Raw genomic sequence first — 27,513 nt, 5'->3', positions numbered from 1 at the left:
TGCGGGCGCAGGAGACGAATGGGTGCAAATTCCAGGCTCACCGTTCATGTGGATGGCTAGCTTCCCGTTAGTGCCAGGCTTCAACAGCACTCTCCCCCTTGATACAAAAGGAGGTGAGAATGGGACTTCTGAGGGCTGAGAGCAAGTTCATCACCACTCCCGGCGTTCTCATCCTCTTCTACAAAGGACAGCGTTTCTGTCTAACTCAGTGAGGGCCAAAGGGCATTTGAGTAGATTTCTGGCTGCCCTAACTTCTCTTCTTTCTCTTCCCTTAATTCTCACAGGGACCAGAAGACCATAAAGGTTTAGGAACAGAAATGAAAATCCAGAACCTGCAACGGTAAAAGTCTCAACATCCATTCTTAAAATCCAGGTACTTTTAAATTTTTTTTAAGTTTATTTATTTATTTTGAGAGAGAGAGAGAGAGAGTTAAGCACAAGCAGGGGAGAGACAGAGAAAGAGGGAGAGAAAGAGAATCCCAAGCAGGCTCCACACTGTCAGCGCAGAGCCCGACTGGGGGCTCGATCCCACAAATTGTGAGATCGTGACCTGAGCCAAAATCAAGAGTCGGAAGCTTAACTGACTGAGGCACCCAGGCGCCCCAATCCAGGCAATTTTTTAATGCATTTTTTTTTCTTCTATCAATTTTTCTTTATTACATACAGTTTTATACCAATAATTCATTTTATCTTAAATAAAGGGCAATCTGACCATAATCTGTCTGCTCTAATACAGCTATTGTTCTTGTTTCCATGTCTTTGCTTCCTAATCCATGCGTTTGCATGGGGATCTCATACAGCAAGGTGGCTAAGACCCTGGAACCAGGGTGGGGCTAACATTTCTATTTGAATCCTGTATCTACTATTGTTAGGAGCTAAATCACTCCAGCCAAGATAATTAGTCTCTCTAAGCCTCAGCAAGTGGGAATAACAACATGTAATAATGATGTATGAAGACTACTGGCTTAGCATAGACTTGGCATGTAGAAATGTTTAATGAATCAGACCTATTATTATTTTTCATGGTACAATCGTTGAATAGATATTTTAGAGTCTACACTTTCCATTTCACATTTAAATGTGAAATAAATTTAACATTTATTTTAAAGAGAGAACCGAATAGACCAGGAAGTCAAGCCAACTGTTCATTTAATGTTCACATAGAGAAGATTTCACATGATATAGTTGATATTCCTAGACCTATAACAAAAGACCTTTCGAGGTGGCCCTGAAAGTTAAAACAAATTGCATTCTAAAATTTTTGCGTGAATTATTTTGAAATCTGAATGCATTTTCCCATGAAGCCATGTTAAAGGGATTATTAGATTCCCAGGTCAACCCACAAAAGCCTGTTAAAGGTTCATGTGATTTTGAAAGATTTCAGTGAGCTCTGTGTGGAATGCCTTCCTAGCACCCTGGTTTCATTGTCACAACGCTCCTAGGAGATGCGTAGGGCAGCAATGTCAGGATCTATCTCCATTTTGGAGCTGAGAAAATGGAGTCAGCTACAGAGGCGTTAATCACGGAACTGGGAAAGAACCCAGGGCTTGTGCACAGGAACTAGGCACTGGTATGCTTTGCGAGCTCTGCATGATTTCAGCAGTTATGGGTGAAGAACCAGGGTGGGGTGATTTCTTTTGAAATATCAGTCACCTGAGTTTTCTTTTTTTCTTTCTTTTTTCTTTTCTTTTTTCTTTTCTTTTCTTTTCTTTTCTTTTCTTTTCTTTTCCTTTTCTTTTCTTTCTTTTCTTTTTTTTCTTTTCTCTTTCTTTCTTTTTCTTTCTTTCTTTCTTTCTTTCTTTCTTTCTTTCTTTCTTTCTTTCTTTCTTTCTTTCTTTCTTTCTTTCTTTCTTTTTCTTTAAATCAGGTTCCCTAGTCTCTTCTCTGGAGACTCTGATGCAGCCTCTCTGGGATGTTGCTCATACACTCTATTTTATACACTCTAATCATATACTAATCACCCCTGGTAATTCTTAAGAACAAGCATATTTAGGTTAAGAATGGGGATTTAAAATCAGACCAGGCTTGGATTTGAATCTGGGCTGGGCCAAGATGTGTAACCATGGGCAGGTCATTTACTAGCTGTTCAGTTTCTTCATGTGTATAATAGCTCTCTCAGCCTAATTGTGAGGCTTATACACAAAATATAGCACAGTGCCTGGCACAAGAGGTTTCTCTCTATGTACATATAAGACGATGCTGATAGAATACGATGCTCTGTTCTCAAACTTTTTGTGATAGATGGGTCAAGCTCTGTGCCCGTAAGTCAAACAAGTACAGAGAAGTATGTGGTCAACCCAGTCTTTACTTGGTCCAGAAAGCAGTTTCCTGAAGCCAAGTTCTCCTCTTAACAACCTCCTTTCTTTCCTCGGGAGGAGGACAGCACAGGTCATCCATGGTAGGCTCGAGTCTCCAGTGCATTCAAGTGATACCCCTGAGACGAGCTGTCCTTCCCCAGATCGGGCCGAGCCGTGGAGAGGCTGACAGACCCGGGTAACAGCCAGCCTATCAGGGGGTTGTTTTCAGGATAACCACCATCTCCCTTGGAAGAGGAGGGAAGGGACTTTGCGTTGTTCATTAGGAAGGAGAGAAAAAGCTGAATTCTTGAGGGTAAAGTAACAAGTCTGATCTCAAGATAACACCTATGCAGGAGGCCAGCCGGGGTCAGGTCAGGGCAGTAGCCCTGTGGCCGACTGTGAACAGTGGGACAACTCATAATTCCTGAAAACCTTTCGCTTGCCAGACTTCTGAAAACGCTTTTGTTAATTCTCAACTACATTCTCATAAGACAGGGAATGACTGACACGCAAGGAAACAGGTCCAGACAGATTAGGTGCCTTACGCAGGATAACCCAGGCACTAAGTGTGGAGCTGGGGTGCGGATCCAGAACTGGCCTGGCCTTGTTCTTCAACATTAATGCCGACTGCCACAGGGGGTGGGGGACTGTGAGTGGGAACTGGAAATAATCCTCCTGGTCGCTGTCTCCCTGTTTGGGGGAGGGGTCCGTGTACTGGAGGGCAGGTGATAAAGATGTCGACACCAGTAACAAGGAACTGAGAATTCCCAACTTGACCAGCCCGTGCACGTTCCATTGCTAACGCTTGGAGGCCTCCCCATAAACCGTTCACCAGAACAGCGAGCAAATCATGGGGAGTCTTGTTTTCCATGATGTCTTTCGACCTGAGGCTAGACTTTAACCACCGAGGAAGCAGGAGAAGCATGCAGGGTGAGAGGGGTAGCCACCCTGCCTGAGTCCTCACCGGAGCCCAGGCGCACAGTGTGTGTCTTACGTGCCTGATCTCATCAGAAAGCTCATTCAGCAAGCAAGCAAGCAAGCAAACTCCTCACTTGCCGGAAGACAGAAAGGTTGAGACACAACATTTGGAATCCGGCCATGGAATGACCGTTAGCCAGCTTCCTCATCTTGTCTAAATCACTTAAACTCTTTGGGTGTTTTCTCCTTTGCGAGACAAGGGAATTGGAGAGAAACTCACCGACTGCTCTGAGGACTTGAATTTGCGTGCTGGCCCCGCCATATGTTAGTACTGGTCTTTGGGCAAGCTACTTAAAATTCATCTGACCTCTAGGCTGTGGCAAAGATCTCGAACTGATAGATCTCCTGTGGACTTTAAAGCACAAAACAAATGGCAACCAGTACTCGGTACCTCTTACTGTGCACTAGATACTGCTCAGAGTTCTTTTCTTTTTTAATGTTCATTTTCGGAGAGAGAGAGAGAGCACAAGCAGGGGAGGGGCAGAGAGAGAGAGCAAGGTGGGGTGGGGAGAGAGAGAGAGAGAGGGAGAGGGAGGGAGGGACAGAGAGAGAGAGAGGACCCGAAACGGGCTACGCACTGACAGCAATGAGCTGGATGTGGGGCTCGAACCCACGAACCGCGAGATCATGACCTGAGCCAAAGTCCGATGCTCACCGACTGAGCCACCCAGGTGCCCCCGTTCTGAGTTTTCTTTTCTTTTCTTTTCTTTTCTTTTCTTTTCTTCTTTTCTTTTCTTTTCTTTTCTTTTCTTTTTTAATATATGAAATTTAGTGTCAAATTAGTTTCCATACAACACTCAGTGCTCATCCCAAAAGATGCCCTCTTCCATACCCATTGAGTTCTTTTCATATATTAAGTCACTCAATACACAATGGTAATCCGTAAAAACCCATTTTAGTTGAGGGTAAAACTGAGGCACCGAGCTGTTAAATAAATTGCCCACGGTCACACAAATAAATTAGCGACACTGGGATTTGAGATCCTTAGGGTGACTTCCTTTGGATGACCAATTCCTTAGATTTTGACGGAGCTGGAAGTCAATGTAATGGAAATGAGTTGTTAATGCTAAGTTACTGTTGGTAGTGGAAGGGAACTGCCCGACCCTGCCGTAAAGATGTAAATCATGTGGACAGAGATGTGTCACGACCACAGAACCCACCACCTCAGATGAACCCCTACCTAAAATATCCATTTAATGAGGCTCTCAGATAAATTGTAGAGCATTTCTTTAAGACGTTTTCTATTTCATGCCAGAAGAAAGATCAAAGAGAAACTGCTTTCAAGTCAGTCTGATGGCTTTTAAACCTTCCTCTACCCTGACAAAATAACTTTTATGATATATCACACTTTGGGATTTTCAAGACAAAGAGAGAATTCAATTGGTCCTCTTTTTTTTTTTTTTTTTTTTTTTTTTACCCTATGGCCAAAGAATTTTTACATTAGATATTTTCATTTACTTTAATTCTGTTTTCTCCTCCTCCTACATAGCTTGTCCGCTCTCATAATTTTGCCTTTGTAATATCTCATGCTGATAATTTCTTGGGTTTGAGGACGCAGTCGTGGGGTCATCACATAAAACAGAGCAGAAAAACCTCACTGGCCGAGCTCAGAGTGAAATGCACCTGCCCCCTCATCAGTTGCACAGGGTTCCCTTCCCCAAATCCATTCTGAGGTCGGGGCTTCTTTCTCTGTGCCCTTTTGTCCTAGAGGGAGCCCACGGGGGGCCAGGGAGGGTATGCTTGCCCTGCTGATGAGCAGAGGGGCTGAAACTTGGCGCAGGGCTCGCGACGCCCAATCCAGCCCTGCTTTCACAGCACTGCGGTCTTCTCGTGGGTGCTGGGAGCAGAATCAAATACACGTGGTTAACAGACTTCTGTGTGGCCCTGCCATAGAGGGTAGGGACATGCTGTGCCCCATTTACACATACACCACATATTTGGTGCCCTGGAAAGTGGGCAGGATCGTCATAGACATGATGCTTTTATCACCCTTTTACTCAGCTTGCTTTTGTTCCAAGAAATTGGTGGTCTGCGTCTTTTCAACCTTTGGTATTGTCAGTGGATCCCCTTCCCCTCTGTTCTGCTTAAAATTTTCCAAGTCTGACATCTATTCTTTTAGAAAGGATTGATTTGTTCTAATTAAAAAAAAAAAAAAGAACAGAAAATATGAGAAGGAATAAAGACTCTGTGTAACCAAGGGGCTTGTGTGGTGGTAACACTGCAGAGGTAATTTGTAATATCTGCTTGATTTATTTTCTGATTTGCTGACTCCAGCCCAAGCCCACTGCCTCTTTGCCAGGCCTCTGAGCGTGTATATAAATTGACACAAGCAGACATAAATCAGTTTTATTATGGGGCTGGCTGGCTCCGTGTCCCATATCAGTCAGGCCAAGGAAGCCGAGTGATGAGGAGTTCTTGTTTGAGGCACTGAAAAGACACCGGCATAGGCTTTGTCAAGGCTGGAGAGTCAGAGAAGCCAATTGCAAAACCAGATTTCCTTCCATAGGATAAACTGACGGCTGGCTTTTCGTGCACATTTAAATCCTGTTCATTCTTCATATCCCTGGGCGATGCGTGGCATCGGCACACAGACACCGCACAACAAACTTCTGCAGAGAGAAATACAGAATGCGGATGGGCAAAGAAGGGAAGGGAAGGGAGGAGGAAGCAAGACACAAGGAGGAAGTAAGAGAGGAAGAAGGAAAGAAGATAAACGTAACTGAGGAATTAGGAAGAGAGAAGAAAGGAACCGGAAGGAAGAGGAACCGGGAGGGAGAGAAAGAGACAAGGGGAAAAAGAAAGAAGGACGAAGATTAAGTAGGAGAAAAGACAGGATACGGATGGAAAATGAGAGAGGCAGGAAGGAGGGAAGGAGGAGAGGAGAGCAGTGTGGCTACAGCACCCTAGAGGGAAGTGTGACAGCACGTACTCGGGGATGCCTCCTGCACGGACTTCGCCCCTCTCCAACTTCTGTCTCGCTAAAGATCGGCCTGCTTGTTAGTTTATGTCTGATTACCTAGTTATTTCATAAGTATTTTACATTGTCTCAACTAGACTACACACTTTTTGAGAGCAGCATTCTTTGTTAGATTTCTTTTGTGCCCTCGCCATGACCTGTTCCTCCCCGGTCCCTAGGACGGTGCCGGGTTCATGCAAAGCAGTTTATTATCCCAGCGTTTACTGGGTCCCTGGCAACCTCGTCAGTTTCTCCGGCGGTGTGTGAACAACTTCCTTTTTATTCTTTATGTAGCCAAATGAAGTGCTGTTACCTCCAATGCTTCACTTATCATATGCTTTCCAGAGGTGTCGTGAGATCTAAAAAAACACATTTTATTGTAGCCTAAGCAACAAAAAAATTCTTGCACTCATGGACATACTGTGACAAGTGGCTACTTAGGAGAACACTAGAATATGCATAATACTGAAGATTTTTTGGTAGGGGGAGGGGAACCTTACAAACACCACTGAGAACATTTCATCTACCGCTACTGCCTAGCTATAGTCTGGAAAAGAATGCTCTCCAGTTAAGGCTAATTTGAATCTCCTCGGGACAGACCAGATATTTTAGTGCCCCTCTGGTGGGAAATGTACACCTGCCTATGAACACCCAGCCTGTCGGTGAACGGTGGTATTATGTCAAAACAGCAGGTCTTTGCAAATCCTCCAGCATCGGCGGCCATATTATGTTGACTCTGGTTTTCAGAATCAAATATTCTATTTGGTGGGCCTTGGGACGAGGCTGTACATGGGTAGAGGGGACAGCCACACACACTTGGGAGAACTGGGTCTTAACTCCTAAAGAACACGTCAATGGGAGGAAGAGCAGAAGAATCCCTCCTCTTGACTGTAAGACAGGAGATATTCATCTGCTAATGCTTGACTCAATGTGACTTCCTTGCTGCTCAGGATCAGCGAGTGGGTTGACGTGGGGGGGCTTCTGATCAGAAACCATCGCAGGATAGAGCTGCCTGTTTTGAGCTTATCTTCCTGCGCCCAGGGCACAACTTTTGACTTGGCAAAGTTTCAGGAAGCCATCTCCCCTCCACCCCTCCCCCACCTTCTGCTTTCCTCTGAGTGAATCTTTGTGACATGGTCATATGGCCACACTGACCTACAAGAGGGCTGAGCGAATGAGAGTGGGTGGCTTAGAAGAGGCCGAGAAGAGAAAAATATGCAAACATCACTGTCAAGAGCGGGAATAATATTTAACTGGAAAATGGCCTATTACTGGGCCACGCACTTTTAGGAGCCATGTGCAATTCACATGCCCAGCCTAATTTAAATTAATTCCTGGCTCTTCTTCCATTTCTAATCATTCTTATACTCCTATGTGGCCTTTGGGGAAACCCTAATAAAATCAGCTCCATTACAGGCTGCCTGCCTTCCTTGTTCTCGTCAGCACTGGGGGAGGCAGAATCTAAATATTATTTGATAGTTGTTGTAATGGTGATGTTGTCTGATGTCGAACAGTGTTGTTCTAAGCGGAAGTTTGAAAACCCACCTAGAGTCAGTAAACCCTCCATGCAGTGGAGGCCAGGCTGAATCCGTGGCCCTGGTGCAACATCAACCGAAACTTGGTGGGGGGGCGGTGATGCCCAAGTCATTCTGATTAACCAGAGGCAGGAGTACTAGGTCGCTGGACCAGCCAGCCTCAGCGTCACTGGGCTGGTCGTGGCTCCAGGATTCTGAGCCTTCTGGCAGCTGATGCAAGGACAAGGCCCTGGTGGGTACTTAAAGGGCAAACCTCTCATTATTTTGTTTTCTGTTTAAAGCCCTGAGGATATAGAATTCCAGTATACAGCAGTAATTTGGTCTCTGGATTAAGCAGTCTAAATACCCTTTCAGCCTCACTGGGATAGAGAGAATATTTGGTCTAATCGCTGGCACCTAGGAGTTTTAGTCAGAGCACTTTTTCTATATAATTTTTACTTCATGCATGAGGAAACGATTTGACTGCTCTACTGGGCATTTCATTCAGGAGATGGAGGGCTGTCCGGGGGGGGGGGGACCCCGTGTATTTCCTCTGTGAAGGAAATACTTTCTTCTTTATCTTCTAAAATAAAAGTATCAGTCTGAGATGAAATGGACTTCCCTTTGACAGAATCCCTTCCAGAAAGGCCAATCATCTAATGGCCCGAGACCAGGTGTGTGAATTCTCTCCTCAGAGACTACTAAGGGAGACCACACAAATCTTGCCTGAACAAATGGATGATGGACACTCTGTCCGGAGGGACATGCTTCATTATTTATCACTCCCACCGGGGATTTTCATCCTCACCCACCCCCTCTGCCACCCATATCTCCCTATATATACTAAAACAACAACTGCTTCCCAACAAAGGCTTTCCACTTGGGATTTCCAGAAGGGGAAGGAAAGAAATGTCAACAATACCAGGGAAGGATAATAGCAATGATTGGAATAATTTCTCGAGGCCTTATTCTGTGTCACGCCACACTGGGGAAAGTAGTATTTCATTTCATCTTTCAGGCAAAGGTAGGGTTGATGTTAAGAACGATACTGGTGAGGGAAAAAACCCAAACCCTTCAAGAAAGTATTTTCAACAAAGTATTATTTCAACAAAGTAACATTGTGCAGCTCATCCTTCTCATTTTATCTGAATCCACACGAGCATTTTCTATCCCTCCCATCCACATGAGGGGAGGCTGCAAAGGAGACAGTAACACAAGTGTGAACTTCAAGAATCTTATAATCGCCTCATCCCCTTTCACTCTGTTTTGGTCTACCCTATTACCAGCTGTGAGAGAATAAATGGACATGAATCTCTGTGACTGAAAAATACTTTTGGTTCCAGATGATTCTCTCAGAGGGGAAGTTTAAGACCCATTAGAAAGGCCAAGCAGTTATGGCATCATGAATCGGTAAGATCATGTGACTCAACCGGAGAGCCCAGTGCAGTAATTTAATTGATACTGGCCTTTGGAGATTTAGAATGATTTGTACGTGTGTCGTCAGGGTCCTAGAACTGCGGGCCGTGGGCCTGGTCCTACACATTCCATGCACTTTGCTGCACTCTATGGAAGAGTGTATTTCCATTTTCCCTCCCAGCAGGACATTTAACAAGCTGCTCAGTGGCGGGCTTCAACTCTCTGCTTCTGTGTCCATCCCCTTCCAGGGCTTCCCCAGGCAGTGCTGGGTAATGACACCATTTCCACTGGGGCCCCTCTCATTGTTGCCTGGAATTTGCTACATCAACTGATACATGCATTGAGCTCTTTTTGCCCTCTATCTTGTAGAACACAGATATCGCAATGAACGCCGAGAGGAGGAAAACCAAGCCTCAGAGAAATGAAGAGTGAGTCCTGACTCTGGGTGTGGCCCTCGTGGGGTGGGGCTGAGAATAATTCTGCAATCATCTTTTCCATTTAGAGAATAATGCTGAAAACCCACCGCTAATCCAGTTTTCTCGAGAGTCGTATCAGATCTTTGTTGTTTGAGGCGATTTTCTCCCTATTGTGTGGACTTCTTACCACGGAACCCTGTGAGAATCTGGCCTAAAGATAATGCCACGTTAGCCACCCTGACCTGATTTCTCCCGGCTTGGGGAACCTGTAATTTTAAGCCCCTCATATGCCATGTCCCCATTTGGCACCTGCTGAAAGGCACGGTCATGGTAGATAACTGCTTTTCTTTCTCTAAAGACCAATGCAAGTGAAAAAAGGACAAGTATCGGCCCAAAACTGAGGGCCTTGCGGAGAAGTCCTGAGAAGTCTCCAAGTGCTGTTGGATCCCTGATGCAGTTCGCACAGGGCCCACCTGCAGCCAGGAGTTGACATGCAAAATCCCACCAACGTAAGTGCGCTTGAGAAAAAGAATTTACCTTGGAGTCAAGCTGCTGCATGTATGACCAAAGATACTCTATATTGGCTCCAAAAGGATGGACATGAAGAAACGTTGATATGATGCCTGGGTTAAAAAGACAAACATTGGGCATTACTGCAAGGCAAGTCAGAGTCGGAGTCAGATAACGTCCTTTACTAACCCCAGCGATGGTTTTGTCAGCCTGAGTTACAGCCCCACCATTTTCAGCAGCACTCAACAAGCATTTAATAGCAGCCCGTTCTGAAGACAGTCATAGTAACATGGCAAACACAACACTCTATCTGCTGGAATAACAGTAGTTAGGAAAGCTAGACTCTGAGATAATATACAGATGAATGAAGGTATTTCTAAACAAAGACTCCTGGAAGCATTTCAGCTACCAATTTTATGCTTGATTTACCAATATAAAATTGTAGTTGTTGGGAGGATAAAATTCTCTCTTTTCTTTCCCTCAGTGGGCTTTGCAGTATGAAAATGGCTCATACAGCTGGTGTCCGAGATCACACGGCCTCCGATCTCCCTGATAATTACAGCTGCCAGTTATGAAAAGTATTTAATCCATATTTCCCCTAACTGCCACTGAAGGAAGCACAAATCCTTTCCGAAGCCTTTATTTCCCCCTCGTTGTTGCTGGTGTTTAAAGGGAACCGGCTTACTCTCTCCTCCCTGCTGTAATTTACAAGATCATTTTAAAAGGTCCAGGAATGGATGGTTTGGCTGGAGTCTGAGTATAAATCCGAAGTCTTTTCCATTGTGAAAATCAACTGTCAACATTGTACTGACAAATGAAAAGCCGGGGGTTGGTGTCGGGGCTGAAGTGAAAGCATTACCTCTCTATCCTCCCTGCTCCTAGATCCAAAATCAAAATAGTGAAAATGAGGACGTCGACTTCATAGACTGTATGCTGCTGTTTGTTATGAAACGGTGTTCAGACTGACATTGTTTGAGTTCTCTTTTAAGCCCTCACATTGTTTATTGGGAAATTCTGATGCCTGAGAGCTGAAGGTCAAAAAAAGAGCTGCATTTGTTTGACACGCAGGTGGAGTGAGCCCTAGACGAGCACATCGTTCTTGCACCAGTCACCCTGGGAATCGCAGGCTGACCCTGGATTGATCTGGGATAGGGTCTCACGGCCTCGTGACCTCCTGGGTGATGCTTGGGATGCTCTGGGATGAGTGCCAGCATTTAAAGAAAAACTCCCAGTTTAGCTTTAGTCCGAGGACAGAGAACCGAAGTGTCTAGACCACCGCTCTCAAAGACTTGTCTTCAGAACACTGCTTATATGAGGTTTGTACTGGTTTACAGTGAAATGAGGAAGAGAGAAATAATTAATCGTATTTCTCCATAATGCTAAAACCTCAGTTTTCAGAGACCTGTTTTTCTTGCGATGTAAAGAACTACCGTTAAAAAAAAATGTTTTGAGAGAGAGAATAAGCATGAGCAGGGGGCAGGGGGCACAGAGAGAGGGGGAGAAAGAATCCCAAGCAGGCTCTGCACTGTCAGCACAGAGCCTGATGTGGGGCTCGATCTCATGAGCCGCAAGATCATGACCTGAGCCGGAATCAGAAGTTGGAAACTTTAACCCACCGAGCCTCCCAGGCACCCCAAGCACTACCATTTTATCCTGAAATTATATTCCTCCTTTTTTTGCTAAAATGTTCTTTTATGAAATAATGCAAGTGGTAAAAGGTAGTATTGATAATTTTAATATCTTTAAGTGGCAAATAGCCATTTTAATACACTTAAGTGGAGTTATTTTATTCTCCTCCTTCCAGTTTGTTAATTTCCATTTTTAAATTTATAGATCTGGCAACTACTTCCCTGTGTCTTTGAAATTCTCAAATCTGGTGAAGTGACACTGTAAGTAATTCTGTTACTAATAAGTTCGAGTATAGAAGCTCATGAAGGACTTAAAAAATAAGTTTTTTTTTTAAAATAACACTTTTATTTGCATTTGTTAAGTGGGAGAGAGGGGGCAGAATTCTTTTTTTTTTAATGTTTATTTATTTTTGAGAGAGAGAGAGAGAGAGAGAGAGAGAAAGCACAAGCAGGGGAAGGGCAGAGAGAGAGGGAGACACAGAATCTGAAGCAGGTTCCAGGCTCTCAGCTGTCAGCACACAGCCCGATGCGGGGCTTGAACTCACGAACTGTGAGATCGTGACCTGAGCCAAAGTTGGATGCTTAACCGACTGAGCCACCCAGGGGCCCTGAGGGGGCAGAATTCTTAAGGGGAAACTCCTGTTTCAGGATGGTGAATGGGGTTCTCCTTGCTGTCCCAAGCTGAGGACAGGTGGCACTATGTCCACTAGTTTTCACAGGGAGCCTCCAATAAATGGTAGGCAGACCCCTCAATCCCCCATTAGAAGACAAGGGGGAAGAAGGAGCAGTCACCTCTGGCTTTGTGAGGAGGCGAGGGTGTTCCTTTCTTCTCCTGGCATACAGGTTCTCCCAGGCAGGGGAGGGGGAAGCTCCGAGAGAGTGGCTCACAGAGCCAAGAGGGGTGCTGCAAGATGGGGGCAGCATTCGCTTCTTTGGTTGGATGTCGGCTTAGGCAGCAGACTGACCGGTCAGCCTTTGGGGTGACGAGGATGTGTGGTTTTCCACCGGGGTAAGGGAGCATCTTAGACGGTGGGGAGGCTTGAGCAGTCTTACGAGTAAACCACCCCAAAGGCCCCAGCAAAGAGAGAAAGACATTTTTCATATTAATCTCTCTACCGGACAGAGACTTAGCACCATCTCCTATAAACATCTATGGAAGGTGGTGCGAAGTGAGATGTCTTCAGCAGTATAAACGGAACGAGTCAGAAGAGGATGTGTGTGGGCGATGGGGGAGAAGTTCATGACTTTAGGCTAGGAGACGAGGTGTTAAAAGAGGAAATTTAGGGATACCAGTAATGGGAGGACCTGGGGGGGCTGCTTTTGTTGCCTCTGTGAGCTGGGTATCTCTCTGTGTGCACACTCCCTCACTGGTAATGGTCTGTCTGCCGGGCCCAGGCTTGGGTTCCCCAGGGAACTCTGCCCTCAGAAAGTCTTTGTGTATTCTGGCTCAGTATTGGCAACAGAGTATACATGTACAATAAGTATATATTGAATGAATTTATCCTCTAGAACTAAGACTAGCCAGTATACTTGTTTAAAATTTCTACTGTTCTATGATAGGTAAATGGGGATAAATAAGAACATTAATAAATGGGGATAAATAAGAACGTTCAAAATGGCTACAGTACTAATTGGTGATGCGGCAGTCTTTCAAAAATCAGGTAACTTTGAGACATTTTTCACTCCTGATTCCTTCCCTATTATGGATTCAGAAGGACAGAGCAACCTGAATGTTTTGGTCATGGAAACTTTTTATTTATAACTTTAATTTAATTTTTAATTTTTTAAATTTATTATTATTTTTTAATTTACATCCAAGTTAGTTAGCATGTAGTGCAACAATGATTTCAGGAGTAGATTCCTTAATGCCCCTTACCCATTTAGCCCATCCTCCCTCCCACAACCCCTCCAGTAACCCACTGTTCGTTTTCCATATTTAAGTCTCTTATGTTTTGTCTCTCTCCCTGTCTTTATTTTTTGCTTCCCTTCCCTTATGTTCATCTGTTTTGTATCTTAAAGTCCTTATATGAGTGAAGTCATGATATCTGTCTTTCTCTGACTCATAAATTTCGCTTAGCATCCTACCCTCCAGTTCCATCCACGTAGCTGCAAATGGCAAGATTTCATTCTTTTTGAATGCCGAGTAATACTCCATTGTATATACATACCACATCTTCTTTATCCATTCATCCATTGATGCACAGTTGGACTCTTTCCATACTTTGGCTGTTGTTGATAGTGCTGCTATAAACATGGGGGTGCATGTGCCCCTGTGAAACAGTACACCTGTATCCCTTTGATAAATAGTAGTGCAATTGCTGGGCCGTAGGGTAGTTCTATTTTGATTTTTTGAGGAATCTCCATACCGTGGAAACTTTTTATTTAAATTCTTTGGCTTGGGGTGCCTGGGTGGCTCAGTGGGTTAAGCATCCGACTTTGGCTCAGCTCATGATCTTACGGTTAGTGGGTTTGAGCCCCGTGTTGGGCTCTGTGCTGATAGCTCGGAGCTGGGAGCCTGCTTCAGATTCTGTGTATCTGTCTCCGCTCCTCTCCTGTTTGTGCATGCTCTCTCTCACAAAAATAAACATAAAAAAAGTTAAAAAAAATTCTTTTGCTCATAAAATTAAGGGGAAAATGCTTATATGATTTCTATATATCTTTCTAAAATCAGTGTAGAAATCCTGACCCACTCATGAATAGCTGTCCTTAGGAGGATATTCAAAATGATCACTGTAGTAGCTGATATTAATAAGCCATTAGCCTTTCTTTATAAAAGTAGAGCGGTTGCCACTAGATTCATTTGGGGCCAAAGCAGGTAGTTAAATAAAAGCTTCCCAAGCTTTTCGCATGGATGGCAACTAAGCTCTTCAGTATTGCTAGAGATACAGCAGAAATGGGAAACATTAGTCATATCCTCCTGTTCCTCACTCCCACCCTTACCGCTGCCCATCACAGTATCATCACAGGCGCATTAGTCATGCTGAGAAAATGTAGTTTCTAGGCCCTGGTTTTGGATTGGATTCATTGGGCGGGGTGAGGTGGGGCTTCCTGAATAATCAACTAAAGCCTCTTTGTCGTTCCTTTAAAAGAACTGGAATATTTCCTGGGAATGGAAAAACAGATAGATACGACTCATAATCTAACGAAAAATGCTACCAACCCAGAAAATGGAGACTGTTTTGTGGTCCTCTGGGAGGCATCTAAAGGCTTGGTAAAAAGAAACACTAACAACAGAGGGTGGAGAACTTAGCCATTACTGAACTGGTGGATCTCCAAAGGGATAGATGCAACTGTTGGTCTTGGCTGTTTCCATGGAGAAGCAGAAGTCTCCATATTTAAAGATGGGTTTCCCAACCAGGAAAATACAACTGTAAGTAGCTAATTTAAGAAAATAAAAAAGGAGTGGAGGAGGCTGTCAGAACTCAAACTTTCTGCATGTCCCAGGGCCTTAAAAATGACTCTAGAAGGACATACAAACCAGCTCTGTACAACCGGTGGCAAGCTCCTCATGAGGAAGGCCATTTAAACAGGCACATGAAAGCATTTGGAGCTTTCTCCATGAAAATCATCGAGTTTTTTCCCATTTTTAGACCTCACTAAGACTAAGGAAGCAGCATTCAAATTAGCCAAATAGTGCTAGATTCTTACTGCTTCGTTCATTCATTCTTAAATATTTCCTTACCAGCAATTAGGTGCCAGGGACACTGCACTGCACAAGACAGACAAGCTTCCTGCTCTTGGGGAATTTATATTCTAGGTAAGTAACACAGGATAAACACAAAGATTAAAAATAAAGGGAATATTTTCAGATAGTGGTAAACACAGTGAAGAAAACACAACAGGTTCAAGCTTGGTGGAGTGTTACTCTATCCCGGGAAGTCGAGTGAAGGTACAGTCTCCTGGGTCAGATGAGAAGGAGCCAGCCACAGACAGCCTGGGGAAAGATTTTTCCAGAATGTGCAAAAGACCTGAGGTGGAAATGAGCTGGCAGCTGGCAGGAACAAACTTGGCCTGAGAGTGGTACAGCAGGCATTTAGAGGGAGGTGGGGAGCCAGATCATGGAAGGCCTTGGATGAGTGTGATGTGTTTGGCTTAAATTCTAAATATAGCAGGAAACCAACAGAAGAGTTCGAAGTAGGGGCATGATAAGATCTGAATTGCATTTTTAAAACTTCCTTCAAGCTTCTGTCTGGTGAATAGATGAAAAGGCAATTGAGAGGCCATTTAGAAGTGTCTGCACAAGACCCGAAGTGGTAAGTAGTGATTTGGACCAAAGAGCGGTGAAGGAGAGCTGAAGGGCAACGTGTGAGTGGCATAGTCTTGGGGGGAGGAGTCCTCGATTTGGCTTGAGCTGGGTGGTACCATTTTCTCAGACGGGAGTACTTGGGGAGGAGCATATGAGGGCAGAGGAAAGGGTGGAGTCCAGAGTTCTGTTTTGGCCTCACTAGATTTGAGATGTCCGCTAGCATCTATGTGGAGATCCCAAATGCTTTCTGGAGATGGTATACATGTGCGAATCAGTGGCAACAAACAGGGATTTGAAACCCAAGCACTTCTTGCCTGAACTCTGAAGAAGCCCCAGATTTAGAGGTTAAGCTGAGGAAAACTCACCAAAGGAATCTGGGAGGGAGTGATCAGTAAGAAAAAATGGCGTCATGATAGCTAAGAGAAGGAACTTCTACTCACAAGATGTGGCTAGTCAGCTGTCTAAAGTGCAGATGACAAGTGGAGGGAGTTGAGAAATTGGCAACATGAAGTTCTCTCGTCACGCTGACAAAACCACTTCAGGGTGAGGGTGCAAGTTATACCCGAGTGGGCCGGAGGGGAGGGGAAGAAGGGAAATGGGGGCTGTTAGTATAGATGGGACTTCGGAAAAGTCCTGCTTAGGGAGCAGGGACATGGGCTGTTGGAGTGAAGACAAGTCTCCCTTCTTTTTTTGTTCTAAAGGTATGAGGTAGGAGAGTTCAAGTTAATATGCGATGTTATCAGCATCTGCTTACAAATACGATCACTTCCTAAAGGGCAGTGCCCCTTTCGTAATCGTCCTCATAGATTACAGACTATTGAGTTGAGAAAGACCATCTAATCAGACCTCCTAACTTGATACGATATGAAGAATTAGACCCACAGTGGATGATTTGCCCAGTGAATCATGCCTCCGTCCACAAATACTCAGGATGCTCCTTCCCAGTGCATTCTCCTTGAGGTGAAGGAGAAACGGCATCCTACCAGAACATACTCCCCTTCCTCAGGCTGCTTGGAGTTTCACTCCAAACTCTGTGTCAGCTTAGAAAGTTCTGGCTGAGATTAGCTTTCCCTACATGCACACTAGCTGACAGTCTCCTGGGAAACTTCAGAAAACCCTGAGACCTATCAGCTTACTGGGGGAGGGGGCATCCCAGGGATTTCTAGGAATGTAAGCTCTGCCGAGGAACAGCTATCTCTCCAGAGACACTTATATCATGCCAGAAACCGGCAGAGGCCTGACCGTAAGCCAGCCGGAAATATTCTTGCTTCATTTTGCAGCCCATAAGGCTTCAGGGACACCGGACCGGAGAGGCAGCAGGGAGGATGCCCTGTGAAATCTGGGTTTCCCACTAAGCCACGAGCCTGTGGTTATCCTGAGCAGCTGCAGCGTGATAAAGCATTGTGGGAATCGGGGAGATTCCACCGTGAGCAAGTGGTAGGAGAGTGATCCCACACTGTGATTTGGTCCGAAGCTTCTCCGTGCCTCGGAAGGCTGAAAAGCTTTAATTTTCCAAAGAGCAGTTTGTTCCACTTTTCTGGTGAGTCCCGTACCTGATCTTGTACGGTTAGTTTATTTAATGTAAAGAAAAAAAATGAAATGTCTATCTGTTGGTCTTATTTTAACTAAACTCCTGAGACTGTACCAGTTGTTCCTTGTGTCTGAAATGGCCTTGACAGCTCCCTCATTTGACCAGAGAGAGTCGGCGCATCCCTTTAGGACTCGTTCGACTGTCCTTTCTTCCGATAAGGCCTAAGTAGCCCTTTCTCTGTGCTTCTGATTTTAGTCCAAACCATATTTCATTGCCACTCACTGCTTGCTTTCTCACTAGTCTATGAACTGAGGGAAGAGATCATCTTATCACCACCCTCAGCCAACACAGGTTTGGGCAGACGGCAGGCTGGTAGTTCTCCAAACGTGGTCCCCCAAGTGCCTGTTTCAGTATCACCTCGGATGTTAGTTTTCTAGTAACAGAATCCCTGCGCGTGGGTCCAGAGGCTGTGCCTTTTAAACAGGCTGCCGAGATGATTCTTTTCCACAAGGAAGGCTGGTAATTTTTATAGTCGGCTCTTGACAAATGTTTGTTGATTTATTGATATGGACATTTGTGTCTCGGAAACCAGATTTAGGTCAATGACTCATTCTTTATGGTCAGCAGCTTTCAGAGAAGCACGCACTTCCCAGATTACTTTTCTCAGGTGTGGCCTAAATATAGCCTCAATTCCAGTCACTGAAAACGCCAACACATCACCATTTAACCTTCTTTAAGTGTGTTTCTCTCCCGTCCATTCATCTGCTTCCTAATACTCATGTATTTAGGGGAGCATTCCAATTCTGATATAGACAGGCTGTGCGCAGATGTGTGAAATGGTGACAGCGATAGAGATGGGGCGGTGGGGGGGGGGGGTGATGGAAAGCAGCATCCTGGCCATCTGTACTATGTACGTCCCGATTTGTAGCGGAGTCAGGATGACCTGTAAAGACGTGTGCCTTACCATTAAGAATTTGGGGACGGTTCTCAGGAGTCGGTGGGGCGGGGGGGGAGTTGTGCAGAACAGATACTTTATGAACAGAACTGTTGAGAAGGTTCTGACCATACCTGGATGGGATTTACAGTGATGACTAGCATTGGGAGGGTGTCAGTCAGGGCTCCTAGGACTGGACATTTACTATGTTCGAATTACTTAAAAAGAGAAGATCGAGTGATACAGACCCAGAGGTATACTGTTAGCATCTCCTCAAGAGCTCTTTGCCTATCTATAAAAATTTTCTTGACCCATTCTTCATTAACAGTAGCCAGTGGTTTCCAAAGCGGTGGTCCTAAAACAAAAGTATTGTCTCATTCTGTTCCATGCAAGTTGAGTGCATGCCAAACCCAGTGTGTAGGCCATATGTGAAGTGAACTAGGAGTTCTGGCATAGATACTAGACGACGTCAGGCTGACCTAATGTTCAGTTACCATAGAGCTGTGAGCTGTAAACTAGTACCCTGCTTTACCCCCCGCCCCCCCACCCACCATACAAATGTAATTCTTTTAGGTCCAATGATATGTTAACCTGTCTTTACGAGCATTGATTATAAGATAAATAATCCAGAAGTCACAAGAATAAGGTGCTTTCCAAGGGCCCATCTGTTTTAGCAGAGTTGGAACACAGCTCTCGATCCCCATTACTTGTCAAGCAGAAAGTTGAGCAGAATGATGGAACTCTCAAGGGACAGGCACGACGCCAAGTAATATCATCAGTGAAATCCCACTGACCTTCTGTTATGTATCCGTACCTTCCATGTCTTAAAGACTCCAATTATGAACAGGCCATGAGAATGTGTGGAAGGGATGCGTACTTTTGCCCAGATAGATGAGCGTCACAAGTAATCAATCACAGACGGTCGGGATTGCTTGTTGTTTAGGAAGTTCTAGCCTCGGTTTTATGTTCTCTGTATATGGAATCTATTTGACAAGTGTATTTCTCACTCCCCCCCTTTCCCTTCCAGGAAATCAAGATTTGTGCCACTGTGCATTTTTATATAATATCTGTGTGTCCCAAGAGGGTGTTATCTGAATATATATGCATATAGCATATACTACAGGTACCCAGATGTGATGAGGCTTTTGCTAATAAGTATTTCCGAATCAAGGGAGATTTTTTGCGGTGCTCCTGGGCCTTCTAGGCTAGATCACAACAGGCCTACTGTACCCTCTATATGGGTTTAATTATTCCAAGGGAAGATTCCAACGATACTGCAAAGAGTATTCCTAACCTTTCCAGATATATCAGAAGTCTGGAGGACTCTGGGAATCATTCTACCTATAAGTATTCTTCAGAAAAGAGTAGCTCCAGCACCAGAAACTCTTCCCTCTATCTAGCTTTGTCCAAAGCAGTTTTGGACCCCTATTCTGTCCCTGTCACAGCCCTTCTCTAGATTCCAGAAGTTGCAAGAGCGGTATTTGCGACCCCAGCATTTGGGTTTCTACAAAGTATGAATGGCCAAACTCACTTAGCAGAGAGGCACGATTAATGGCAAGAGGCAGCTATGTCCTTCAGCAGGATCCGTTTTCTGCCAGTCTTGGAGACTCGTTTCTACCTTGGCCTTCTTCTGGACAATTACTCTCTCTCTGACTACAAAAGTAAGTATTTGGGGGGAGGGTTTGGGCAGGAAATCACAGCTGTATTAAAACTTTCGTTAAGTAAAATAAAATGTCGAGGAGGAGAGGTAATGGAGAAATGAAGGGGGGGAAAAACCCCACCTCTTAACCTTATTTTAATCAAAAACTTGGCTTTGGCCTTCTTTCTAACTAAACACTCTCATATATTGATTCAAAATGAGTGTCAGTTGTTAATACACGTAAACCAGTTCAAAAGACCAGAAGTGAGCGGAAGAATCCTAGAAAATTTATAGTGGGTTCTGCCTACTGGTAACTGAAGATTCTGACTTACTAAAGTTTTTCTAATACACTCGAGTTTACCAATTAAAACAATTCTTGGAAATTGTTTTAATTATTTGTTTTGAGGGAGGAGCAGAGAGGGAGGGAGAGAGAATCCCAAGCAGGCTCCACACCATCAGCACGGAGCCTGACTTGGGGCTCGAACCTATGAACCAGGAGATCATGGTGACCTGAACTGAAACCAAGGATCGGGCACTCTGACTGAGCCACCCAGGCACCCCAAAACAACTTTTTTTTCCTTAATACTGAAGACATCAGCAGAGTTAAGATGTTCTAAATGTAACCTCTCATCTACTCCTATTAACCTATGGTGTGCAAAGCATATCCTTTTTAAATTTTGAGGTAGCTGATTGAAAAAAAATGTGTGTGTGTTTGTGTGTGTAGTAACTATTTAAGAGACATTGTAAATGAACTCTGTTCTGCAAGTAAAACACATGAGGAGAAGCAATCTTTAGTGAGAGGCAGGAAATTTAAAAAAAAAAAACAGAGACTTATTCCCATTTTTTAAAATTTCAAGTGCTCTGGATTATTCTGACTTAAAAGAGGGAACATTTACTGCTGATCACCATGTGCTCTGTTCATGCCCTGAATTCGTGGGGGAGATCACAACTTTGTCACACGGAGCAGAAGAGAAACAGTTGTCGGAGTTTGACACATTTTCCAATAGAAGAAAAATCCAGTTGCCAACTACATATGGGTTCATTTTTGGGTTCCTGGAACTGATAACACATCAGCATGTCTTACGAAACTTGTGCATGGCATGTTATTGCAGCTGTATATCATCAGAGAGAAGAAAAATAATTGGTTTTCCTTAGAGTATCTCGAAGTTGATGTCATATTCAATAACCCTGTAGTTGAAAAATCTATATATGATGGATGAAGTTTGGACTATCTTGAATTTAATTCCTCCTGTGCCAGCTTCTACAGGCCCTGGTGTACCTGTCATTTTGAGGTGAGTGCGTGCATTATCTAGAAAATGCAACCAGGTGTTCCTTTTGCCAGAATATGAACTATAGGAGAACAACTTGTCTCGCATGTACAACAGTCTCATTCCTCACCCTTCACTATGCCAAGGAAGAGCCAGTTTAAACTTGGAACCCCGCACCAGGGTCAGTGCCAAGGCGCAGCTTGAATTAGTCCTGTGCATTACAGAGTGAGGGGCACAGATTCTCCTTCTGTAGAATGGGGACTCTGGAGACGGGCCTTAAACAGACCAGCTTCTAAAGTAGGGTCCCAGGCCCGTCACCAACATATCCTCATCAAGAACTCTTCCTTGGGAGCGTAAGTACTATTTTTGGATCTGCTCATGAGGACTCTCAAAAAGAAAACATTCAGAGCTTTGTCTCTGGTCCAGACCAAAAAAAAAAAAGCCAACTTAGATGTAGGCTCAAAGCCCCCATATCATCAGCATTGCAGGGCTGACCTCAGGATGCAGCCTCTTGAGCCTGGGGGTCTGGCTTGATTTGGAACTTTTAGACACAGCCTGGCCTCCTGTTGGAAGCGATGCGTCCATATTTTGGAATTCAGATTTGTAAAACGTGGGATGCAAAATAATCTGTCTTCTTGCACTCGGTTTTATGTTGTACAGCCGACGAACACACGTGGTTACAGAAGAGCAAACCTCCCCACCTTGGTTTATGCATCCCTAATTTGAAATGTAAGTATAATATAATCTTGGCAAAGTTAATCTTACCTCTGGCCAGAGGGCAGAGCTGTCTGCATTGTTAACAACTTGGAGGTGAATTCCTTGAATATTATTTAAGACAGCAGACGAGGAAAACATAATGTCCTTACCGATTAGCAAAGCTTCTTTCTCTGATTTTAAGCCTTGGCTTCTTTTTTCCATATTGTTCTCTCGGTCTTGGTTGACCAATGCGACTGTCAACACGTTGATTTCCTATGAAGTTAAACAAAAACCATAGAGGTGTTCATGTAGATTTTGTGCATTTCAGTGAGCCACCTGGTCTTTTCAACTCTATAAAAAAAAGGTCATCACTTCCGTTTATAACTGAACATCAACTTTTATAAGTAATTGATCTATGTGCTCAACAATAAAAAAGTAGTACTAAAACTTAGGCTCTTAGCTGCTGCTCCCAGCAAACCAAGTAACTATGCAAAAGTAGCAAATTTGGCATACATTATCTTAGGTTTCTGTCCATGGTTTGATTAATCTCTGTTAACAAAAACGATTTTATTGTAGCCACTTAAACATGCTTTTATTTCAAATATAAAAAAACTTCCCCCAAAGCATGTACGAACTGATTTATAATACTATGCTAGTAACTTGTATGTGTGTGTGGAGAAATAGGGCCTATTGGGAAGGTGAGATAGGATTGTTATTAGAAGTGTTTAAGTTGAATAAGTAGATGTCCTTATACAGAACTGCAAAAGGGAGATAAAGCAAAGGTTGAGAAATTCTTTTCTTCAGAAACTAAAAATGAAGAATTATACCACAAACCAGTAACATGTGGAACATTGAAGTTGAACTATTTTTATTTCTTTCTATGGTCTTTTCTATTGAGAAACAGAAAAAAAAAAAAACATTTAACTCCTATTCTCCCGGACCTGATATTAGGATTCAAAATGGAGAAAGATTTAATAGAAAATCAAATGCAACGATCAGAGACCTACATATATGGGATAGAATCATTAGGGTAGCTGAGGCTTGGAGGGACATTTCTCACTGAAAGATAGGTCTCAAAGAAGGATGGGCATATTGGGCAGAGAGTTAAGGATACTGTCTCCATTAGATGATGAGAAATCTGCCAGGACAGAGGTTAGTAGGGAGGGACAAAGGCGGACTTAGAAGGTCTGGGCAAAAGGTTTGGCAGGTGGTACCGGGACAGGAACTGGTTACAGGGATAGATGCTGATCTAGTCAATTCAACTTGACAAAATTAGCCAGATAAAAGAATAGGGAAATAGTTGGGAGCATGTTGAACCTGTAAAGACCACAAACCCTGTCTGAAGGCATTCAAATAAAAGAAGAAGAAGAAAAAACTAACAAACCTCAGTGTCTATCAATCACAAAAGATCTGGGAGCTGAATTTACCCTACGAGCTACTGCTTTGGAAATCGGGGGTAATTATAGCAATTGGCAGGGAAAAAAAGGCTCTAAGAAATTGCAATTTGGTGAACATTTTGGAGGCTCCTCTAAAGGTCCCACTTACCTGCTGAAGATGAGTAAGGTAAAAAATCGAGGGAATCACAGCGGGGTGGTGGATTGATCAGAAGGAAAATGCTGGTTGGCTACAGGGTACCTGAGGCTGACGGCGGGAGGGTGCCCATAAGGACAGGGGTCAGTATGGTCCCAGGCAAGGCTGGAGCCAGCTGCACCACTAGAGATGAAAGATGTCCTTATACTTCCCACAAGGGATCTTGGGAATCAGCGCCGGTAGAAGCATAGTCCAGAATGTTAAAACAGACTAAACCTAAAGGCTGACGTAGATGAGATCAGAAGAGGAGTTCCAGGAAAGATGTAGGGATACCCTCTGCGAGGAAACAACATGGCTGCGTTTTAAGGGCTAGAAGAGGTTTCGGAGGAAAGAGATGGAAAGACGTTACCGAGGATGATGAGTGCAGCATTTAAGAACAATACAAATCATGAACCTCGGGGATTAGCGGAAACAGTATCTCCAGGAGAGGGTGATCTGTTCACAGCCTGGATGATACCCGGAGGCCAAAAGAAATTACTGGGGAGCGTTTAGCAGACAACAGGCCCACGTTAACTGACAAAACTGAGTGGGGTCCTGGAGCCGTCACACAGGTGAGGATCCAGGCTTAGGAAGGGAACTGGACCCCAGGGGCAGGCAGTACATCAGGAGGCAGCAAGGGATGGCAAGGGCAGAACACGCTGAGACCACTCTAGGGTGCTGTTAGGCCTTTGTCCCCTATTCAAAGCTGGAGGGCATGTCGAGCAAGTCCCAACAGATTCTCCAAGGCGCCGATAACCGCCTACCACTGACTGTTGCTTTCATGATGACTTAGGGTCGTGTCTATGAGGATGGAAAGAGGAGTCCTGGGAAATATCTTTGAGACCGAATATGGCAGCATGTGCTCTAACCACAAACGGTGTTCTCCTACATGGTCGCCGCCAGTGACTCTGGAGGGGACACGCCTCTCTGCAAGGCTTCAACAGCAATGCAGGAGGCATGGGTCCAACAGAGACCCGAGGCTTGGCAGTGCTTCAGCCTCCGGGCACCACTGTGGGTTCTGCCCAGGGTACATAGGGCGCTGTTCTTTTGACTCCTCCGGCAGGGAGAAGAACTGTTCTGGGAAGAGTACAGGACCGAGTGAAACCGATCAGGCAGGCTCCAAGAAGTGCCTGGATGTTGTAATACCTTGGGTGTCAAGAACCCGCTAAAGGGGAACTATCATTTCCACGATAGAGCAAGGGTGTCTAAGCCTACCGAGAGCCTTGGGGCCACAACATCACTGGGGAAGCGGACCAACCCGTGGCCACTCAAAAGCGGTACTAATGACCAAGTGCCCTGGAGCCCAAGCCGGCCTCCGGCATGGGCTTCTGCACAACAAAAGACAGAATGGCAAGAGAGCAAAAGTGATGGGGACAGGGTAAGGAAGGGAACCCCCACCTCTGAAGCGGTGAACGGCATTGGGGAGGGACAGGACTGGGGACCTGGAACTCCTCTGTCCTTGGACACAGAAAAAAAAAAGCCATGGTTTAACAGAGCGCCGAGCTAGCTCAGTCCGTTAGCGTCCGACTCTTGATTTCAGCTTAGGTCATGATCTCACAGTTTGGAAGTTCAAGTCCCATGTGGGGCTCTGCGCTGTGTCAGTGTGAAGCCTGCTTGGAATTTTCTCTCCCACTCTCTCTGCCCCACTCATGCCTTCTGTCTCTCAAAATAAACAAACAAACCTAAAAAAAGATTTTTTTAAAAAGAGTGACCAGCATCCCTAAGAGCCAGACCGTCAAGCTCCACCAAATGGCGGAAGAGCTGTGGGGACACTCTCTGGGTCACAGGGACCAGAGAACAACACGGTTCACGCATAGACAGAGGTAGGTCTGTACCCTCAGGTCCTCCAAGCAAACATCAGCCCTGGATGCACTAGGGCACACACACACAAAGCCGCAGTTTAAAAGAGTAGCTGGCATGAAAAACAGCCCGCTCTAGAATTCTGCTAATGGTAGGGGTAGCTGTGGGAGGGCTCTCCGGGTGGGAGGGGCTGATACACAGTCTCCGCTCACTACCCCTCCCACATACTTTGAAAGCACAGAGTGATGTCCTGGCCTGCTGCCTCAGTGAGCCCTGGACCCCTAGCCCACACCCCTACCGGCCAGCCCACCAAAGCAGCCACAGGGCGCGCACACTGGGATATCCTTAGTTAGCACTCACTATAGCTCCAGCCTTCGTGCTAAGATCACAGTCACAAGGCCCCCCCCAGAACGCTCAAGGCCCACACCACTTTGGCTTCAGATGGCTGGCTAGGGCACCCCCCCGTGCAGAACACTCCAGAATGTTTTGGCTGCCATGTGCTTGAGATCCAGTTGCCCTGCCAGGGTGCCCCAAACCCCAGTCCATGCCTGCATCAGTTCCAGTCATCCCGTCAGGGCGCCCCCTGTGCAGAGCACCCCAACACTCCTTTGCCCACATTGGCCTTGGCTTTGGTTGCCCGACCAGGGAACCCCCTGCATGGAGTACCCAGAGACACCTCAGATCGCACCAAATTCAGTGAAAGCTGTCCTGCCAGGGCGCTCTCTGCACAGAACACCCCAGAACCTCCTGGCCTGTACCCCACCTCAACGCCATCCCCTCCTTCGGGGCATCCTCTGCTGAGAGTCTCGAAACATCCCGGTTTACATCCACTTCAGCTTCAGCCATCCTGCCAACGTGCCCCCTGGGCTTCGAGCCCCAGGTCCCCCTGGTTTGCACCCACTTCAGTTCCAGCTACACTGTCAAGGAAGGCTCTGTGCAGAAAACTCTGGGAACTCCCGGCACCCACACTGCCTTAGCTCCAGCCACGCTGCTAGGGCACCCCTTGCACAGGGTGCCCCGGACTGCCCGGGTCACACCCATTTCAGCTGTCTTGCCAGGTGCTCTCAGCGCACAGCATCTGAGGACACCCTGGCCCGCATCCGCTTCAGCTGTCCAGACATGGCGCTCTCTGTGTGGAAAGCCCTGGGGTCCCCCACCCATGCCCGTCACAGCTCAGGCCAGCCAGCAGAGATCGCCAAGCACACACCATCTACCTGGAGGATGACCATATACAGGATAATTCCTTCAGGTTTAGGAGAAGTAACTGTTACACCTAATCCACAGAAACAAACACAGAATGTTAAGCAAAACAGGGAGACAGAGGAATATGCTCCAAAATAAAGAATAAGACAAACCCTCAGAAAAAGAACTACATGAAATGGAGACAGGCAATATGCCTGATAAAGAATTTAAAGTAATGATCATAAAAATGCTCATTGGGCTGGCGAGAAGAGTGCAAGAATTCAGTGAGGCCTTCAATAAAGAGATAGAAAACGTAAAAAATAACCAATCAGAATTGAATACAATCACTAAAATAAAAACCACAGTAGAGGGAATCAATGGTAGATTAGCAGATGCGGAAGAATACGTCAGCGATCTGGGAGGTAGGGTACTGGAATGCACGCAAGCTGAAAAGCAAAACAGAAACGAATTAAAAAAATGAAGGCAGGTTAAGGGATCTTTTGGACAACACTCAGCAAACAAACATTTGCATTATTGGGGTCCCTGAAGAAGAGAGAGAAAGGGGTAGAAAATTTATATGAAGAAATAATAGCTGAAAACTTCCCTAACCTCGGGAAGGAAACAGACATCTAGGTCCAAGAAGCACAGGACATTTCAAACAAGATGAACTCAAGGAGGTCCATACCATGACACATAATAATTAAAATGTCAAAGGCTAAACACAAAGAGAATTTTAAAAGCAAGAGAGAAGCAAAAAATTTCCTAGAAAGGAAATAAAGCCCTATAAAGTCCTATGAGACTGTCGGCTGGGGGCGCCTGGGTAGCTCAGTTGGTTAAGCGTCCAACTTCAGCTCAGATCATCGTCTCATGGTGCGTGGGTTCGAGCCTTGTGTTGGGGTCTGTGCTGACAGCTCAGAGCCTGGAGCCTGCTTC

General features: G+C 45.1%; 1 protein-coding gene and 1 long non-coding RNA gene across 22 annotated transcripts in view; one reads left to right on the top strand and one right to left on the bottom strand.

The window, feature by feature from the left end:
- Nucleotides 1-27,513, bottom strand: part of ENOX1 (ecto-NOX disulfide-thiol exchanger 1) — a 579,959-nt gene that overhangs the window by 24,870 nt on the left and 527,576 nt on the right. For 15 of the 16 annotated variants that reach the window (XM_023251799.2, XM_023251828.2, XM_023251820.2 and 12 more), the window contains 2 exons: nt 22,200-22,302; nt 10,115-10,200 (listed from right to left, as the gene is read on the bottom strand). In XM_023251799.2, coding sequence (XP_023107567.1) covers nt 10,115-10,200; nt 22,200-22,302 — 189 coding nt within the window. Of the gene's footprint in view, nt 1-5,605; nt 5,885-10,114; nt 10,201-22,199; nt 22,303-27,513 lie in introns of those variants that run through there. The other variant, XM_023251831.2, reaches the window with a different exon arrangement.
- On the top strand, nt 280-27,453 carry LOC123384248. 6 transcript variants are annotated; one of them, XR_006594999.1, is made up of 9 exons: nt 280-373; nt 11,156-11,403; nt 11,921-11,976; nt 15,401-15,472; nt 15,825-15,968; nt 17,242-17,501; nt 19,872-21,357; nt 21,994-22,062; nt 24,662-27,453. It is a non-coding gene; the product is annotated as an uncharacterized LOC123384248 (long non-coding RNA). The 6 variants fall into 6 exon arrangements; XR_006595002.1 differs by having other exon boundaries at nt 15,401-15,968; nt 19,872-20,087; nt 20,923-21,357; XR_006594998.1 differs by having other exon boundaries at nt 15,401-15,968.

The sequence above is a fragment of the Felis catus genome, chromosome A1 (assembly GCF_018350175.1).
Source record: "Felis catus isolate Fca126 chromosome A1, F.catus_Fca126_mat1.0, whole genome shotgun sequence".
Taxonomy (NCBI): domain Eukaryota; kingdom Metazoa; phylum Chordata; class Mammalia; order Carnivora; family Felidae; genus Felis; species Felis catus.
Note: the sequence above shows the minus strand (reverse complement) of the source record. Positions and strands in the feature narration are given on the sequence as shown.